Consider the following 16,979-nt stretch of genomic DNA (forward strand, 5'->3'; position numbering starts at 1 on the left):
AGGGAGACAGCCTGTTAAAAATTTACCAGCACACCACTGTATACAAGTATCTAGCTCTTATCCCGTGAGAAAAAGTAATGGAGTTGCACATAAAATCTAAGTTTAAAAATATGAGCAGAAAGCCACAACTCCAGTATTGCCAAAAGGGAATATCCAGGTTTCCATAGCAACAGTGGTACTAGATTGTTGAATGTAGTGGTGGGGGACTATTATAGGCCCAGGACCTTACAACAGCAATACACCCTTTATCACCTCATCAGTGTCTCCCCATTCATAAGCAAAGCCCACTGCTTCAATCTTGTAAGATGCACTGTGATTTCTCAAAGTACTGGTGACAAGTACAGCAGTGATGCAACTCCTATTATATCATTCAACCACTGTTGTAAATTCCAATCAAGCAAGCCCTCCAAGGTAACCACTCCCCTATCTTCTGAGGTAAATCCTACATTGCTGGGGTCCCACCATTTGAACTTCTGCCACTGCTTTCAAGGATTCATTATCCATTCATCCATCCTCCCCACACATGCTCCAGCAAGTCTGCAAAGGTGGTTGGTGGTAGGGCTCTATTGAGAAGTGCATTTAGAACAGTATCCACTAGATCAGATAGCAAATACAGTTCTTAAAAATGTGCTACACTGTAGTATCAAGCTATAGCAATACTGGCATCAAGCTCTGGCATTTCAGTTAAATTCTCTGCCCCTTCTTAGTCTCTTCTCAATTCCATCCCTTGGCTTTTTGCTCTTAAATTGTCTTCTTCCTACATTCACTGGTTGGCTGGCCTGCTTTCTGCACTCGTCTGCCCTTTTTCCTAAAATTTTGCCCTTGCTTAGCAGCAGTCTGTCCACAGGCATGGGTCTGTGTCTAAGCAAGCATACAGTCACACCCCCAAGGGGGTTTGAGAAGGCATGATAGCACAAGGCTGAAACTGGACTCTACCCATGATGGTTTTAATTCTCCCCAATGCAGCCACCATCAATGGAATTGATAGGGCAACAAGCTCAGCCCACATGAGCAAGATAGGCACATGCCATCTCCTGTTTGATTACCCCAATCCTAAAGAAACTAGGAGCAGATACCACTGATCCCCTTAATAGCCAAGGTTATGTAGTTGGCTTACCAAATCCTTCTTGGGGTATTGATCAGTTGTCCAATTACAGACCCATTGCTAGTATTCTGATGTTTGCTAAATTAGTTGAGGGCTGGGTTGCTAAACAGTTAACAGATTTAGGGATAAGTTTATGCTGACACCACCACTTCCTGCTCCCGTTTCTTCTACTTTGCTTGCTGTGGGGGGTTTTTCTTTTCTTTTTTTTAGGGGGGGGGGGGGGGTTAGTACTTTTTGCACGTTCAGAAGTGGATGTTATTTATACCATTGTAAATTTAAACAGCTAAAATGATGTGGTTGTGTCCTCCTTGTTAACCATTATCCATTTTTACTACTCAATCATTTTTGTGCAGTTTAATTTTTTTAATGTGTTGGATGTGATTCTGAAACAGAATAGTCAGATGTCTAAAAAGGCTTTCATGTTTTGAGAAAATTGTGCGGTATCAGTGATCCTCCTGAACCACATTCAAGAAAGCAATTAAAGCCTGGCTTTTCAACCTTTCCTTTTCTATAATATCATGTCTCCTCTACACTGGAACAGTATACAATTATAAGTGTTTCCTTATTTTACTTTTATCATAGACATCAAAGTTTTAATATAGTAAATAAACAGGAAGGCACTTGTGTAGCAATTTTCATTAAGAAACTTCTCAGGCTTTTGGATTTGGATAGAGTTAACAGTGGTTTGGGGATCCAGGTTACAGGAGGCTGATTGTTGGTTTTGATGTATATTGCATTTGTGCATGATTGCTTTAGGATTTAATGTGCATGTGAAGTCCTGTGGCCAAAATGTTGGCCATATACTGTGGTTTTATTGATGTAACTGCCCCCCCGAGCCCACATTGGCAAGTGAAATAAATTAGTAAATACAATATTTTAGTTAATGCATTGTTAAGGCTTTACCAAAAACAATTTCCCTAGTCAATACTAACAGGACTTCCCTGGTTACACTGAAATGCTGCTTGTGATGCTGCAACTGCCCTGCCCCCTCTTGATCTGCTGCTGGACCAACTGTCATCCTGGAGCTATTCTGAAACTTCCACTGTAGCAAGAACAGAATGTAGAGGCCATCACATGCCCTGACAAATTTGCCACTCCAGTTCACTGTAGTTATAGAAAGCTGCTAAGTTTGTATAGAGAACATGCTAGAAAACCATGACATGTTTCTTCTTTGCTGACAATCTTACTAAACTTTACAGCAGTAATCTTCAGGGCCAGCACTGAAAGCATCCAGCCTGAGCCAAAGAGTGACCTGGCAGTTCTCCCCAAATTTTTGGGAACAGGAATCAGAAAATTGGAGCTATGGCTGCAAGCCAAGACTTTAATTCTGCTACCATTCTCTACTACTTCCACAGACCCATAATAGTTAAGAAAGCTTATGAATCTTGGTACCTAGTGAAGATTGTTACAAAAAGGCTGAATTCAGAAATTAGTGGAATGTGCAGAAGGCAGGCTTAGTTATTTCTTTTTAAATGCACTATCCCAGTTAAAGCAGTAGCCTCCAGCCTAAACCCTAAAGTGACTGGACATTTAGACATTAAGGTACCAAGGTGGTACATAAAACACCCTCACACTACAATAACTAGATCAGGCTTTTTAATTCCTGGAAATCATGTGGCATGGAGGAGTAGCCAAGTGGTTAGTGCAGTGGACTTTGATCCTGGAACTGAGTTCGATTCCCACTGCAGCTCCTTGTGACTCTGGGCAAGTCACTTAACCCTCCATTGCCCCTGGTACAAAGTAAGTACCTGAATATATGTAAACCGCTTTGAATGTAGTTGCAAAAACCTCAGAAAGGCAGTATATCAAGTCCCATTTCCCTTTCCACTTGAAGGCAGGCCCCAGGCTTACAGAGCACTATAGCCAAGTGCCTGCTTGACAGCACAACCATGGTATGTCAATGTTTGCAGCAATGCAGTTCAGAGCCAAAGGAGCAGGGTAAGTTGGAAATCAGAGAAGGAAAGAGCTGAGGAAGCTTCTACAAAGGCACAAAGAAGGAAAACATCAGAGTGGAGGATACAGACATTTATTTGAAAGCCCAGATACAGATTATGAATGACTGCCCAATAAACACTGAGCAGCAAATAAGCAGTCTACAGGTAGGTACAAAAGGCTTGTTATAAAATGTTTTAATTTTCAATTTTTTTTTGTATTACAAACAGTCACTGAAACAGGTAATGGAATTCTGTTGTGGTTGTCCAGCACCTCCCTCTTCACAATACTGAACCTAGAATAGCTGTTATCAAAATATACAATACATCTCTTCTCTATATAAAACTGGCTTTTGCTGCCCCCTTATGCCTCAAACAGGTATAAAAAATTATAAATATTTACACCTTTTTTTTTTGCTTCTTGCACACTTTCCACACAAACACAGGGAGCCACAGATTAAGCACTTCATGAGGTTTTGGGGATTAACTCCCACTGTTTAAGGTATTTTAACCAAGTCACAACTACCTAACCAAGCTGCTGCCAAATGCCATTTCCAGGCACCTGAACTTGTGAATCTATCAACTTTAAAGGGATACCATCCAGCCACAAGGAGTAATTAGGGAACCTAAAGCTAAGAATTCATTCCACACCCCTCAAGATTTACAAAGAACAACTTCATTTTGTATTGCATGAGAGAAATGTAGGAATCCAAGCTCGGTTAAGTATGCACATAAACCTCTCCAGCAGGAAATGTCTGCATGTCTAAATCCACCAAACAGTACATTGTGAATTCTTAGTCTCCCCCCCCCCCCCCCCTTCCCAGGGTAACATATCTAAGCCACTGATGGAATTCTATAAGAACTCTGAACATGCTGCAGGAATGTAGGCACTTTATGAAAAAGAACTGCTCCGCTTCTCCCTACTCCCATGAAAATTACTTATGGTCATAACCAGAGGTGATTTCATACCCCAATTTATGCAGCCCTGCATGGTGGCTAAGTATGGCCAGAAAATATTCTAAGGAATGAAAATCTTTGCTTCAAATGTAAGCAGTCCCAATACCCTTGTGTATTCCTGAGTCTGCAGGAGAGAGTTCTTAGCTACTCTGCATGGACAGGAGCCAGAAGTGTCACCATATGTGGATCTACAGCCAGTTTCCATCCTGGCTAATAATACCTCTCCAAACTTCTGTGCTACTGCGTTATCTGGTGCACGTCCTACCTGAACCTGTGGTCACAAAGCAGAGTTATCTTACTTGGGGAATTGAACTCTAGACCTTTCCCCCACTGTAAAACAGATTACACTATTGAGAACTTGCAGCTCTGTCTCAAGTCACAGTATAGCCTGACAGCCAGGTAACACCACCTCAAAGCAGGTAGAACAAGCCCAAGGTACATGCAGCACATGCCACTAAAAAGATGGCTGTGAGGAAAAGGGTTAAGACTTTATATAAACAGCTTTGGTCCACAATTTTCAGGACAACACCCTGAAAACGATTTGTTTTGCATCTAAAATTGTTATTTGGAAATGTAAGGCAAGATTAGATTATACATAAAGGCAAAATGCAAGGTGGTCTAAGGAGGGTTTAAAGAAAGCTATAATGCATACAACATAGAAAACTAAGGAAGAGGATTGCTTTGTGCTCCATTTCCACATTCAACAACCCCTTTCAATATTCACCCTCCTAAGAATGGCTCCCTAGAAATACATTCTAGCCTAAAGGTACAAACACTGAAAAACACCTGCTCACAAGCCATTTGTTATTCTTGCTTCCCACAAATCTGCTCAGCCAGTCCTGGTGAACCATTGTTATCACACTCCCACCCCCAGACATGCTATATGTCTGCCAGCCTTCTAAATCTAAATTTCTGAAAAAAAAATTAAACAAAATCTAAACAGCATACAAGGATATGTTACAGAGTAGTAACTGATTACATTTATACCATCTTTCTATAAAAAGAACTTAAAAGCTAAAATTTGCATATAAATGGAGATATTTGGTCAAATGAATATTGCTAGGCACAGGTGACAGCAACTGCAGAGTACAAGGATTTAACCTACAGAAAATATAAGAAAAGGGGACATCACCCCACAAAAGGTAAAGTACAAGAGACTGCATTTGAAAAAAAAGAAAAAAAAAAACAACCCCAAAAACACTTCAAATTAGAAACTTATGAACATATCACCTTATGATTAAAGCAGCAGAAATTAATGTGCAGTGGAGGGTAAGGAGAGGGGGGGTTTGGTTACTGGTCAAACTGGAACCACCTCTTAAGACTACCTTTTCAACACTGACCTCTGGATACTGAAAACCCACAGGTCTCAAGTGTTGCCAAGGAGTCCAGACCTGGATACTGAAAACCCGCAGGCCTCAAGTGTTACCAAGGAGTCCAGACCTTTTAATTTATCTACTTACAGAATCCTCTCTCCCATGTTTCCACTAGCAAGATACTCAGCTAGGCCATGTCCCTTCACCTAGCCTCAGCCACACTGCGAAGGGACCTTTGAAAAGTATGTAAGGCACAGGATGGTGGAATTCAGAACCATGGTTTTGGAAAACCACCATATCACTTCCTTTAACCCCATGGCATGAGGACAAAAAGAGGGCAAATGCACACAAAATCCAACACAGGGAAAAAGGAAGTTACAATGCTTTTAACTCTTGAAGCCTAAAATGGGTAACGAAAATACAAGGCATCAGTGTGAGCCCCACAAGATTGAGGAATAATTGGCTTCCCATGAGATTTCTTGGGTCCATTAACAAAAAAGAGAAGGGGTATTCTCATAAGTTTCTGCAGTGAACGTAAACATGTGATTACCAGTCAGCAAGACAGCCTGTTACCACAAGCTGGACCAGATTTAATTGTTTTAAAAAACAGGTAAACTGATTTGTCTTAAAAAAAAAATAAAATCTCTGGTCTAAGGTCACTTCAGCTGCATTTTTCTTAAAGTGGCTTTTTCTGGAATGATGGAAGTTGTTCCCTGTGTTTGGAGCCTCCGACTTTGGATAATTTGGAGGCTCAAACCACAAGGGCTGTCAGGTCCATTCCTCTGGTTCACCTCTCAGATGGTGGACTTTGAGAAGGACACCCGCAGGTGATGGTTTTCTCCAAGATCATGGTTATGCAGCTCAATCAGAACTTGAATGGCCTCTTCTACGGAGCCCATCTGAATCAATGCCATCTTATGGTCCTTCCTGTACATAAAAAAGCAAGCATATATAGCATGTCAGCGCCCTGAGAGCATACCCACTTGACTAGATAGCTAGCCTAAGTGTGGCTTACAGTTCATCCTAATTCAAATCTTACACCATCTGCTTAACTTATTCCGCTTCAGATGCATCTCAGAAAAATGTCCTTTCTCCAACCCTGTCAAACAGGTGATGTGAATTTACATGGCGGCTCCCTTCCCCTGCTCATCCCAGCGACTATCCACCATTGCATCAGAAATTACCCAAAGAACTTACTGGAAGAATTTGAATCCTTTAACTATAGCACCATTACTAGAAAACAGCATCTTGATGTCATCTTCAGTTATTGCAGGCCTAGAAATAAATAGAAAAGATGTCATCCGCCTGATAATCTCCAAGGAAGCAGCCATATACTGTGAGGAAGTTCAGGACAACATCTCTGCTAGAACCCCTAGTATGAACACATATAGGCTGAAAAGAGGAAGGGTTAGCATCCCTAGGCCTAGAAATGCCCTTTAGAGGAAGGAAGAGCCTCTAAAACCAATCTGTCCCACAGCTGAATAGGGGGGTGAGACTTTGGACAGGGGGAGGTGAAGAGAGCCCATGGAATGTGAATTAAAATTCTAGCCAGAGGAAACAGCCACAGCCATGGAGGAGGAAGGAACTGGTTCCAGGGAACCGGAAAGACCCAAGATGCTAGAGAGATAAGTGTTAAACCTTCCTTTGTATTTTTGTTTTGGATCTAAAAAGGTTTGCCAGAGTATTTTTGGAAGTTGATACAGCAACTGTGGGCGAGTCAGTGTGATTAAAGGGGGGGGGGGAAAAAAAAACACACTGAAAGAGGCTGCTGCTCAGCCCTGGCCGAAGCTAAGAAGAACCAGGGCTGTATTTTCTTTTGAGGAACTGTTGAATGAAATGGTAACTTTAGTGTCAATGAGTTTTTGAATTGGTCCTCTGAAGATATCTTTGACATTCTCTGACTGAAAAACTCCCAGCAATTTTTGAGCAGAGTACTGCAGGGAGAATTGCCTGGGGAAGATTAAGCAGTGCTTGAAACAAGGTTTTGTGAAATTTTTTACTAGGGGAACTTCAACCAGGCTCTCAGGAACAGTACGAGGAGAATAAAAAGTTTTCTTGTGAACTGTATCATACCTATTGGAACTAATTTATTTGTTTCAAACAGTTTTGATTGACAGGATTTTGAAAGAAAGATGGAAAAGCTGAGGACAAGGATTGCTTAAAAGGACAAACTTTCTGCAATTACCCTTTTCCCCAAGACATTACACTCCCATTAAGGGAACATGCTGGATCATTAGAATCTTTTCAGTAATTCCACAATAGCAGCTCAGGACACCTGCACTACACACCCATCTTTCACCTAGGTACTTACGGGATGTTAGACAGATGAAGTGTAGCAGAGGGAGGGAAGATATTCTGAAAGTTCTTTGACCCAGGTTTCTTGAAACGATGGAGAGGAGAGTTACAATAGTCCTTAGTTAGGCCCTGGTCTTCCTGGCCCTCACGAGGGAGCTGTACAGTCTGGTGCTTGGACAGTGCAATACGGATTGGCTTTCCATAAAGCCTCTGGCCATTAAGATGACTCATGGCTGCCAAGATGCATAAGAGGAAGACAATTAAGTATTTCCCAGTATATGTCTAGTAAAAGCAAAACAGTACTAGACTATAATGCAATGTATGAAACTCTGTGAATGCCCCCAAAACAGCTGTTCCAAGTATTGAAAAGAATTTCAGAGTTCAACATAGAATTATTGGTTGGCTAAAGGATAGTAACCAGTTTACAGTTGCCAAGCCATGCTCCATTTTTCTAGCTAGCTGGTGATACTATATATATATACAGTAGGCAGAGTGAGAGGGGATATGTGAAACCTGGTGGCCAGACTCAGGACCCATGTGTACTAGATTCTAGCAGCTCCTTGACTATAGCTGTAGCTACAGCTACACAGGGAGGGAGAGTAAAAAATAATTATGAAAGCCATCAGTTAAGCTTTCTGAGCTGATAAGCTAGAAGAGGGAAATTGCCAATAAGCTGAAATGAGCGGTATCTGAGTCTAGCAAATGTTTTTATAGGCTATGCTTACCCAGCTGAGCCTGGTTTCCATCAGCCATTTGAATCAAGGCATTTTCTTTCTTATTAAAGAGAATCTTCACCCTCTGCACATCACCATACACTCCTTGAGAAAAGCATGGACAAAGTTCAGGCAGCAGGTAATACTTCCAATAACTAAGCAGCAAATCTCTACTAAATTCACAATGCCGGTCATTCCAACTAAAGATATTCTGCTCTGCTTATGAAAAAAGGACAGCTGCCCTGCAGAAAAGAATATAGCCCCAACATTTACAGCAAATAATTTCTGAAGACCCCAAAACCAAATACTAGGGGCTTTAACTGAAAACGATTCACCATGTTACTATATTTTAAATTCCTATAAAAGGCATGCAACACAATCAACCATGCATAATAATAAATTTTAAATAAAATAAAAAAAGCAAACTCCAAACAATTATGCATGCAAAATTATGTGAAATCAAACAGTACATTTCTGAAATGTAAAGTAACTGAAAACAAAAGTAATAAAAGTGCGAACGATAACATACCGAAAAGAATAAAGAGGCAATGGGGTGTAACTCTCTTTAGAGGACAGCAGAGGAAGGCAGCGGAGGGACAGGGGACAGGAAAGGAATCAAGGGAAGAGCGCAGGTTGCAGAAATCGTCCACGAGGAAGGGCAGTCGCCGCAGGAAGTGGCGGGATTGGTTGATGGATGATGATGTTTTCAAGATGGTTAATATTGAAGGACAGGTTGTTTTCCGAACAGCAAGGTTTGTTTGTTTGAGAGGGGATTTTAAAAATTGTTTCAAGCAACAACAGGAAGCAGAAGTACCGTGCAGTCAGTTGGCAAAGAAATTCCGGAACAAGGGAAGAAAAATTTGGGAAAAGGGATGGGGAGAAAAGAAAAAAGTAGCAAAAACAGGTCAGTAAATACACAAGGAAATATGGTAGCGTTCCATCAGTTATATTGAGCTTTCTTACATGTTTATAGAATTATAATATAAGTTTTTACTTGAATACAATGAAATAAAAGCATTTTGACCATGCAGAAGAGGCAACATTACAGCAGGGTCACTGATACATTAACTGGGCAATGCCCTTGATGGAATAAGTAATTTTAAATGGATGTTAAGAGCAAAAAGGGTCTCAACACCCATTAACCCTCACTGACAAGGCAGTCTACCCACCATACAGGTGAAAGCATGTCCCAGTGGTCAGCCAGCTCAAACTCCTCCCCCAATTTCCAAAAAACCCCCAAAAAACACCATTGCTGCATGGTGTCATTTCCACAGGGTAGCTGAACCTGAAAGCCTTCCATTTTCTAACATGGAGTGAGCCTGGGATGTCAGCAGCACTCAATGTCTACAAGAAGAAAATGGAGTATTCAGGGGAATAATCCAATACAAAACTGCAGAGTAAAAGCTTCTTAATCAGTTGTGGCAATGCTTTCACCTGTCTGGATATTAAGTCAGAACTTCCTATTTTCTTGACATTTACAAACTTCTATCAGCAAGAGTTACAGCACTAGTGAAATAATGGGATTTTCAGGAAATCCTTTAACCACATAAGGCCATCTCATTTCTGGTATGTATTAATATGTGGGTCTGGAGAATTCAGAAAAGGGTACAATTAAAATTGCCAGATTTTAAAACCTTGCTGTCAGCTCAAATACTGCCTCAACTGGTTGCAAATTGTAAGTTTCTACAAATATGGATTACAGAAGCAAAGAAAATACATTAGCAAGTTTGCCTGTACACGAAAGCTGAATAGTCAAGAGTTCATTCAAATTTAGGAATGGCACAGAATAAAAATCCAACGAAAATGATTTAAACTCCCATCACTATATGAGAGAGGGGTCTAAAGCACAACAGAAATGTCAACATATACCAAGTCCCTGGCATTCTACACCATGTAACTGCTACAAATTGTTCCAAAAGTTTAAAATGAAACCAGCATATATATACGCCATGGGGTTCTGCTCATACTCTGCTCAGTGGACAGCTCTTCATAGCACTATTAGAACAGCTGCACAATAGAGGTCCTTTCCAAATGGCATCCAGACCTACTTTCTACACATGAGCCAGTAATCACTACCAACGTTGTGGAATGGGATGACTTTTTTTTTTTTGTTAGCAAGCAGATTTAGCCAAGAACCTGTCAACTGCAAGCCCAGAACACAAGAGGTATTAAAATGCCAGGTGGTAGAAAATATTTTCTTTAGCGTTTATGTGAGAATACTTTCATATTAAGTAGAATATTGACTTTTTTTGTGTTGTGCTTCTGTTTTTGTAGGGACCAGCCTTGAGAAAGCTTAGGGCAAAATGTCAGCAAATTGGTCCCCATATCAATGCTGGAAACTAGCTTTAAAACTGCTATAATTGACATTGCTACCGCTTAGAAGCTAAATGCTTGTATGACTTTTACGTTTAAGTTAATGAACTAGAAAATGACTTATGTTTATGTATTAAGTTAATGAGCCAGAATATAAATGAAAATATTTCAAAATTTAGAAACCAGTGAGAATTTGGTACATAAAGCTTAGGTAGCAATGATTTTATGAACTACCAGACTGGTACTGCTGAGGTTCTTGAAATTGGTTTCTAAGGTGTTCCATTATTACAGTAGAGTTCTGTCTATTAGATGTTATATGCTCTACCTTTACTATCTTATTTTTTGAGATAAACAGCAGCTGAAATGTGCTGTTGGGAAAAAGATTCAGCTGCTACAAACAAGTTTCTAAACAGTGTCATGGAACTAGATTTAGTATTTTTGAAAGCAGCACTACATTGATAATGCCCCAAGGCTAATTTAAAGTAATGCATTCTTCAAATACACAAAGCAAGACGACTATACATTTTATCACTTGTGTCCCTCCTATAGACACTGGTTTGTGTTCACATGCAAAAGGGGAGAATATGAAGAAATTACATAAAATTGAACATGTGAAGAACACATTAAGGAATAAGGAAAACTAAGGACTGTTTAGAAATGAAAGATAATGGAGCATGTGTCAGGAAACACTGCCCAGGTATATAAAGGTCACACTAACATTAAAGCAATTCAGTGAATCAAAGGAGAGGGAACAGGCTGGAAAGCAACCTTCACCTTGGTGTTCAGGGCTGATGGAAAAGGAAGGTAAGACTGCAAAGGCAGTTATATAATAATCAGGTCAACAACAAGCTAGGAGGCAGCCTCAGAACTAGTATCACCTACAAGCCTGCATGGGAAGCCAGACCTCAACGTAAGCAAAAGGAGATGAACCCCAGGTCACGACGTACTTTCAGAAAAAAAATAAATGATATGGTTAACATGATAGGCACAAGACTATGAAGTTGTCTGGGTTCTGGAGTGCTAAAGTCAGAGTTCCTGTATGCTAAAAGTTAAGCACACTAACCTCTGGGTTCAGACTGCTCACCAGCAGAACACAGTTCCCAGGCCCAGTGAGACCATGGATACCGAGTCTGCCAGCAGCAGCTGCAGCAGCAGCAGCTGACGGAATAGCCAAAGGAGCAAGTGTTCCAGGAACACCTGGCACTGACAAACCTGCAAAATGGAAGATTCACCAACAGGAAAGTAAGTTAAACACTGCAAATATGCACATCTGTTAAGCCCCTTTGTGAACTTTATTGGAATACAAGAACCCAGACTGCCAAGTTACAATGTACTTTCAGAAATGCCTTGCTATGTGCCCCCCAAATTCACATTAACATCCCTTGGCATATCCCAAATACCACAGGATCAATTACATTCATTTGGCAGCTAAATTCAAGTCATCCAATGAATGCAAGAGTCCAGGCCTTCTATACAGCCATAGCAGGAATGTGTGTTACCTCAACCCCTACCGGGGGAGGGAGGGCTGGGGTTGAAAGGCCAAGTTAGCCCTCTCTTGGACAGTCCATATAAAGCTGCTCTCCAGAAAAGCAGATTTACTGTCCCTCTTAAAAGACTCCTAACTTTAGTAAAGAGCTGATCCTGTCAGCACTGAAGACATAACACAACAGTTGCAACCACTTGCATGCATTTCAACTTCCATGTTACCTGCAGCTTGAGGAATTGCGAAGGTAGGTGGGAAACCTGCTCCTCCATAAGGACTGGCTGAAATGATACCTGGTGCACCTAGTACAAAAAGGTGAAATTAGATCTTACCTGCTAATTTTCTTTCCTCTAGACCCTCCAGACCGGTCAAGACGCGTGGGTTATGTCCTCCTACCAGCAGAGGGAGACTGAGAAAACACTAAGCTTTTGAAGCCTGTATATATAACCTGTGCAGAACCTCCACTAGCCAGTATAACCCTGACAAAGCAGAGAAACAAAAAACACTAACAACAACTAGCAACCCTGTACGTGGTCACAGTAAACTGCAAAAACAAACATCTTCCGCTTGCTCTTACGGAAACATGTTCCTTTGCCTTTGATAAAACAGTTGGGCTTCTACAGGTGGACTATCAAAGAAGAGCCCCACCTGTCCCGGACTCCTATCACAAAACAGAAATAAACAGTCTGCAATTAGAGAAACAACAATCTACAGCAGCCAAGAATTATCCAACAAACACACCTCCTGGCCTCCAATACAGACAGGGCGGGCTCTTGACCGGTCTGGAGGGTCTAGAGGAAAGAAAATTAGCAGGTAAGATCTAATTTCACCTTCCTCAGCGACCCTCCAGACCGGTCAAGACGCGTGGGACGTACCAGAGCAGTAACTAACTTACGGGAGGGACCTACTAAGGCCAGAGGTCAAAACTGCTGCCCCAAAGCGCACCTCGTCCTTTGCATGCACAGGAATCCTATAATGCTTCACAAAGGAATGCAACGAAAACCAAACCGCAGCCCGACAAATATCTAACAGAGAAATCATACTATTCTCCACCCACGAGGCTGCCATTCCCCTAGTGGAATGAGCAGACCAGCCCCTAGGCACCACAGGACCCTTCACCAAGTAAGCAGATGCAACCGCCTCCTTCAACCACCATGCTATGGTCACCTTAGGAGCCGCTGCACCCTTCTTTGGGCCACCATGAAGAACGAACAAACGGTCAGAGGCTCTGAAGTCCTGAGTTCCAGAGAGATAACAACTCAAAACTCTCCTGCATCCAGCTTGGCAATACCACGCTGCTCCGAATCTCCAGCCATATCACCCAACACTGGCAGAGAGATGACCTGATTAACATGGAACTCGGAAACCACCTTGGGCAAAAAAGGAAAGCACCGTCCGCAACGAAACCTTTCCCTCAGAAAGGACAAAAATGGTTCCCTACAAGACAAAGCCTGAAGCTCTGAAACACTCCGTGCTGAAGTAATCGCCACCAACAAGACCGTCTTTAAAGATAAATCCTTACAAGATGCCGATACCAGAGGCACAAACGGAGGCCTGATCAAAGCATCCAAAACTAGCTTCAAATCCCACGGAGGCCCCATCCGTCACTGAGGCTGACGCAGCAACTTAACACCCTTAAAAAAACGCACTACCTCAGGCACAGACGCGAAGGACTTTCACTGAAGCTTCCCACGAAAACATGACAAAGCTGCCACCTGAACCTTCAGTGTAGACAAGACCAGACCCCTATCAACACCATCGTGCAAAAATTCCAAAACTTCCGCCACCGAAGAGCGAAACGGCCGAACTCGATGGTCTTCACACCAGTGCTCAAAGATTCTCCAAACCCGGACATACGCCAAGGAAGTGGATCGTCTACGGCAACTCAACATCGTAGCAAAGCCACTGGACGAAAGCCCCTTCTTCAACTTGTGCCGCTCAAGAGCCAAGCCATAAGCGAAAACCGAGCCGGATCCGGCATGATTATCGGGCCTTGACACAGAACTGATCCCAACAAAGGCAGGGCCGCCGCCCCTGCCAACTGCACCAGGTCTCCGTACCATGGTCGACGCTGCCAATCCGGAGCTACCAGAATCACCCGACCGGAGTGATGTTCGATGCGCTATATTACTCGACCGACTAACAGCCACGGAGGAAACACATACAGTCAGTCCCGAGACCAAGGCAACAGAAGAGCGTCGATTCCCTCCGCTCAAGGGTCTCTTCAGCGACTGAAAAAAAAAAAATCTCTGAACTTGCGCATAGCGAGCCGTTGCGCTAAGATCACCGAAATCCCCAGACCGACACAACTCACTGGAACACTGACAGAAGAAAGACCACTCTCTGGGATCTAGAGTGTGCCTGCTGAGATAATCTGCATCTATGTGACCTACCCCGGCCACATGCGCTGCCAAGAGAGCCTGAAGATGAGTTCAACTGCGCCGCCAAGGCTCTTCGTCCCCCCTTGACGGTTGACATATGCTACTGCCATGGCATTGTCACAGAGCACTCGGACTGCCTTGTGGCGAACCACCGACGTCAAGGCCTGGAGCGCCACCCGAATGGCCCGAGTTTCCAGCCGGTTGATGGACCACTCTGCTTCTGCCCGAGACCACCGGCCTTGAGCTACCTGACCGAGACAATGTGCCCCCCAACCTTGCAGACTGGCATCCGTGACCATTACCAGCCCCTGTGGGGACTCCAACGGCATTCCTTTTCCCAAATTGCGCGGGTTGAGCCACCAGCGGAGACTGAGACGAGGGGCCACCGACAGCGGACAACACATTTCCAAGTCCTGCGACAGAGGGGACCAATGACTGAGCAGAGCTGACTGTACCTGACGCATGTGCGCCCTGGCCCATGGAACTACCTCTATGGTCGCCGCCATCAGGCCCAGGACCTGACGATAAGTACGGGCCGTCGGCGCCTTCTCTGCAAGGAACCGACGAATCGGACCCTGTAACTTGGAACCAAAAGGCTGCACGAAGGAAAGTGAAGATAAGCTTCCGTCAAATCCAGGGAAGTGACCGACCGCAACGTCTCCATCCGGAAAGAGGGCACCTTGAGTGCCGCATTGACCCTTTTGAGATCTAAAATGGGACGAAAAGTGTCCTCTTTCTTGTGGACCACAAAATAGATCAAATAGCACCCTGAGCGTTGCTGATCTGAAGGAACAGGAACCACGGCTCCCAACGCGAGCAGCCACCGCAGAGTGTCCCTCACTGCTGCCCTCTTGCTCCAAGACCGACAGAGGGATTCCAGAAACACTTCGGGAGAACAGCTTTCAAATTCCAGCGCATATCCGCCTCGAAACACCTTGAGAACCCACTGATCTGACCTGATTTGGGCCCAGCTCTGGTAAAACAGACTCAGCTGAGCCCCAACATGCACCAGAGCCTGAGCCCGCACACCTTCATTGGGAATTGCGGCATGAATACTAATCTCCTGCGGAAAAGCCACGCCCTCCGCGACGCCTCTCACGAAAGAACTGAGTGCGCTGGAAAAAACCGACCCGTAGAGGTCCTACTACTATTAAACATTTCTACAGCACTACTAGACTTATGCAGCGCTGTCCAAATTAACATGAAAAGACAGTCCCTGCTCAACAAAGCTTACAATCTAAATTGGACAGACAAACAGACAGCTAAGGGTAGGTCCCACTCGATCTGCCCGGCCTATACCGCTGAGCCTCCCTAAACCGTCCCCGAGAGGAACTAGTTCTGGCCCCTGCCTTGAACCGAAAATCTGGAAGCCATAGAACCTTGGTATCACTAAGACCTCACACTAACTTGTCCAAATCTTCTCCAAAGAGCATAGCTCCCTTAAGTGGCAGAGACCCACAACCATAGCCATATTTTTTGTCTGAAGTAGGCAACAAATCATAAAAGCCTCAGACAAAAAGGATGAACCCATGTCCAAGTCAGCTAACTCCTGACCCCCAGAAGAACCAACATCTACCGAATCATCCAGGAGCTTCTCGGCCCAACAAAAACATGCCCGAGCTACCAGACCCCCACAAACCGAGGCCTGCAGGGCTAGAGCCGACAAAACAAAACTACGCTTGAGAAAAGATCCCAACTTCCTATCCTGAGGATCACGGAGGGCCGTTCCTCCATCAACCGGGATAGCCGTAGCTATAATTACTGCCATCACTACTGCATCTACCGTGGGAGCCTTAAAGGAATCCCTATCGTCCTGAGGGAGGGGATAAAGCCTCGCCATTGCCTTTGCCACCTTACACGGCAAATCCCATTCCTGACAAATCATCTCCCGGAGATCCTTGTTCATAGGGAAGGATCACGCCTGACGCTGAATGCCCTTCACCAACGGATCCTGGACAGTTTCCCCCAAAGCCACCTCAGAACCAAACTGAAGGGAGGACGACACCTGATCTATGAGTTCTGACAGCTCATCTCTATGGAAAATCCGCACTACTGAAGGATCCTCTCCAGGAATCCAACAATCCTGCTCCTGAGAGCCATCAATTCCATCTGACTCCCCCAGATCACTAAGCACAGCTTCTGCAGCCACAGGAGAAAAACATTGCCTGTCCTCTGACCACTCTAACCGTGGTCTCTCAGCCAAGACGGAAATAGCCCCCTCTTCCAATTGGGGGGGGGGGGGGGGGGGGTCCCGATCTCCAGGCCTGATACCGCGTCCAGACAAAATCTGGAGGAAAGCCCACCATTCCTGGACCGTCATTAGGCCCTTTTGTGCCAAAAACGGAGGCCGCAGGCCCAAAAACAGCTGGCTCCACGGGCTGCGTCAGACTCAAGATGGCGGCTGTTCCCGCCGAAACTGTTCCCGCTGACAGCGGCCCTGCCTACGCTCCCGCTGACCCGGAGACTCCCGACACCATCGATCCCTCCG

General features: G+C 43.9%; 1 protein-coding gene across 2 annotated transcripts in view; it reads right to left on the reverse strand.

The window, feature by feature from the left end:
• Positions 1–3,115: 3,115 nt before the first annotated feature.
• Positions 3,116–16,979, reverse strand: part of PTBP1 (polypyrimidine tract binding protein 1) — a 65,782-nt gene continuing 51,918 nt past the window's right edge. Inside the window, exons 9-16 of one of the 2 annotated variants that reach the window (XR_003943768.1) lie at positions 12,335–12,412; positions 11,691–11,839; positions 8,844–8,877; positions 8,327–8,419; positions 7,618–7,834; positions 6,504–6,581; positions 5,434–6,233; positions 3,116–5,384 (exon numbers count right to left, since the gene is read on the reverse strand). Coding sequence is in view for 1 of the 2 variants with exons in the window: in XM_030218243.1 (XP_030074103.1) it covers positions 6,101–6,233; positions 6,504–6,581; positions 7,618–7,834; positions 8,327–8,419; positions 8,844–8,877; positions 11,691–11,839; positions 12,335–12,412 (782 nt within the window). In the remaining variant the exon portion in view is untranslated. Of the gene's footprint in view, positions 6,234–6,503; positions 6,582–7,617; positions 7,835–8,326; positions 8,420–8,843; positions 8,878–11,690; positions 11,840–12,334; positions 12,413–16,979 lie in introns of both variants that reach the window. The other variant, XM_030218243.1, reaches the window with a different exon arrangement.

Source organism: Microcaecilia unicolor, chromosome 11, assembly GCF_901765095.1.
Source record: "Microcaecilia unicolor chromosome 11, aMicUni1.1, whole genome shotgun sequence".
Classification (NCBI taxonomy): Eukaryota; Metazoa; Chordata; class Amphibia; order Gymnophiona; family Siphonopidae; genus Microcaecilia; species Microcaecilia unicolor.